The 2,414-nt window shown below is 44.6% G+C and overlaps 1 protein-coding gene across 1 annotated transcript in view; it reads left to right on the forward strand.

Annotated features, from left to right (window-relative positions):
• Window positions 1–461: 461 nt before the first annotated feature.
• Window positions 462–2,414, forward strand: part of LOC115788238 (A-kinase anchor protein 9-like) — a 185,360-nt gene continuing 183,407 nt past the window's right edge. Inside the window, 2 exon segments of the mRNA XM_030741192.1 lie at window positions 462–2,052; window positions 2,179–2,222. Of these exon segments, the coding sequence (XP_030597052.1) occupies window positions 462–2,052; window positions 2,179–2,222 (1,635 nt within the window).

Here is a 2,414-nt window from a genome sequence, read left to right on the forward strand (position 1 = left end):
TGACTTCAGAGTGCAACACTGCTTCATCGTCTGCAGCCTGTGGACTTTAAGACTCAGAGTGCAGCTCTACTAATCTCCTGCAGTCTGTGGACCTCAAGATTCGGTGAGCAGTACTTCTTCATTGAATGCAGTGGACTTCAGCTCCAAAGGGAAGCCTTACTGCCTTAAGGTCAGGTCCTACCGTTTGAACATTGCATCCTCAGATAAGTGATGGACAGTCCACGATTTCTTTAAAGAGACTCAAGTTTTAAAGTGGTTTCATAGAGACTTAAATCCAAAAAAAAAAAAACAGGAAAAATGTCATGCTAAAATGTTATTCCTTATGCATTTAATGTTGTTGCACTGTTACTCTCTTCTGACATAATGATTAATCAGAATTGAAAATGTCATTGCACAGTGAATCACAAATTCAGAACGAGCTGATTATACAGTCTGAACATGAAAGGGTAGAGCCCGCACAGATGTCAGACGCTGGGCCTATGTCTAACGAGCAGGGTGCAGCTGCGCCAAAAGAGGAGATAAAGAAATCCTCACGTGAAAGACGTTTGACACCAAAGATGCTAGAGTTGACAGAGCAGCAAACAGCTCAAAGAGAAAAGAAGTTCTACTCAGCATACGAGAGTTGGAAGGCCCACGTCAGAAATATCCGTGCGAGTCTAAAATGTGAATGCTCAGACTGTGACCTATGTAAGATGATGGAATCTCTTGAAAAGCTCGAGGCTATAGTCAAGGTGGAATATGACAATTTACGAGAAAAATCAACTCCTTCTCAGGAAGTGAAACGAAAGATTGATGCCTGCTCTGCAGTGACAGGAGATTTAATACAACTGATGAGAGTACGTCTAACTGAAGTAGGAGAGGACTTTGATGCTGAAGTCGAAGGGCCAATGCTGCGTTTGCTACTGGACAAAGACTATGCCAAATCCATATATGGATCCACAGCTTCCACACCATCAGTGGCCAGCAGCTATAAACCTGCCTCAGAGACCCCAAGCATAGCAGCCAAGAGAGCTGAGATGGCTGCTCAGTTAGCCGCAAAAAAGGTTGAATTTGAAAAGGAGAACCTCATCAGTGCACAGCGTCAAGAATTAAAACGACTTGAACAACAAAGGGATCTTGAGGCTATGGAAGCCAAGCTTAAAGTATACACTGAAGAGGAGTCAAAAGAAAATGGTCAAAGATGCAGTGCTGCACGCAGCAGTTTGATGGGTTCTCATCACTCAGGTTCCTACAATGGAGATCAAAGAGCTCCAAAAAATGAAACATCACTGCTGCAAGCTCTGAGTGATTCAGCCGTACTCAATAGACTCCCAATTCCAGAACCTGGTATATTCTCTGGCGACCCGTTAAAGTTCATACAGTGGAGTGCTAGCTTTAAGGCTCTAATAGATCGACGCTGCCACAATCCTGCCGAGAAGCTGTTCTACTTGCAAAAATATGTTGCTGGGGAGGCAAGGTCAGTTCTGGAAGGGATCTTCTACAGAACAGATAAAGAGGCCTATCAGCAAGCATGGGAAAAGTTGAATGTCAGATATGGCCACTCCTTTGTAGTACAATGCGCGTACAGAGAGAAGCTCAATGGGTGGCCTAAGATAGGTGCAAAGGAGTACGTAAAGCTGAGAGAATTCAGCGATTTTCTACAGGCATGTGACAGCGCTATGCCTCATGTGAAAGGTCTGCAGGTACTTAACGACTGTGAGGAGAATCAGAAGATGTTACTCAAGCTCCCAGAGTGGGTAACTTCAAGGTGGAACCGCTATGTTACTGAGCAGCTAGACCAGGCCAAAGACTACCCCAATTTTAAAGAGTTTGCTTCCTTTATTGCAAAGGAGGCACGTATAGCGTGCAATCCAGTCTCTTCGCTGTATGCTCTGAGGCCCACTGAAGACAAGCTGACAAGAGAGATGAAGCGTACAAAGGCAAACGCCTTCGCCACCAATGTGCAGACCTCAGACACTCCTAGCACCACAACCAAATCACACAATAGTGATGAAGCCAGGCCAAAGGACTTCAACAAACCCAAGAAAGAGAACTCAACAGCACAGAACTCAGGCCCAGTGAAATGTGTGTACTGTGAAGAAAATCATTCTATACATAAATGCCAAAAGCTAATGGCAATTTCTGTGGAGGAAAAGCAAAAGTTCGTGAGAGACAATAATCTGTGCTTTCGTGCCTAAGGAAAGGGCATAACTCAAGAGACTGTCAAAGGAAAGCCGTATGTGGTAAGTGTAAAAAGAGCCATCCCACTCCATTACACGAAGATCGTCCGCATGTGGAGAACCCACCTATGCAAAGAACTCAGAGCACAGAAGGAAATACTTCTGCACTATCATGCAACGTGAATGGAGGTGAGAACGGCAGCACATCAATGATAGTCCCAGTATGGATCTCATCATCAACCACCACTAGTCCTG

Source organism: Archocentrus centrarchus, chromosome 11 (assembly GCF_007364275.1).
Source record: "Archocentrus centrarchus isolate MPI-CPG fArcCen1 chromosome 11, fArcCen1, whole genome shotgun sequence".
NCBI lineage: Eukaryota > Metazoa > Chordata > Actinopteri > Cichliformes > Cichlidae > Archocentrus > Archocentrus centrarchus.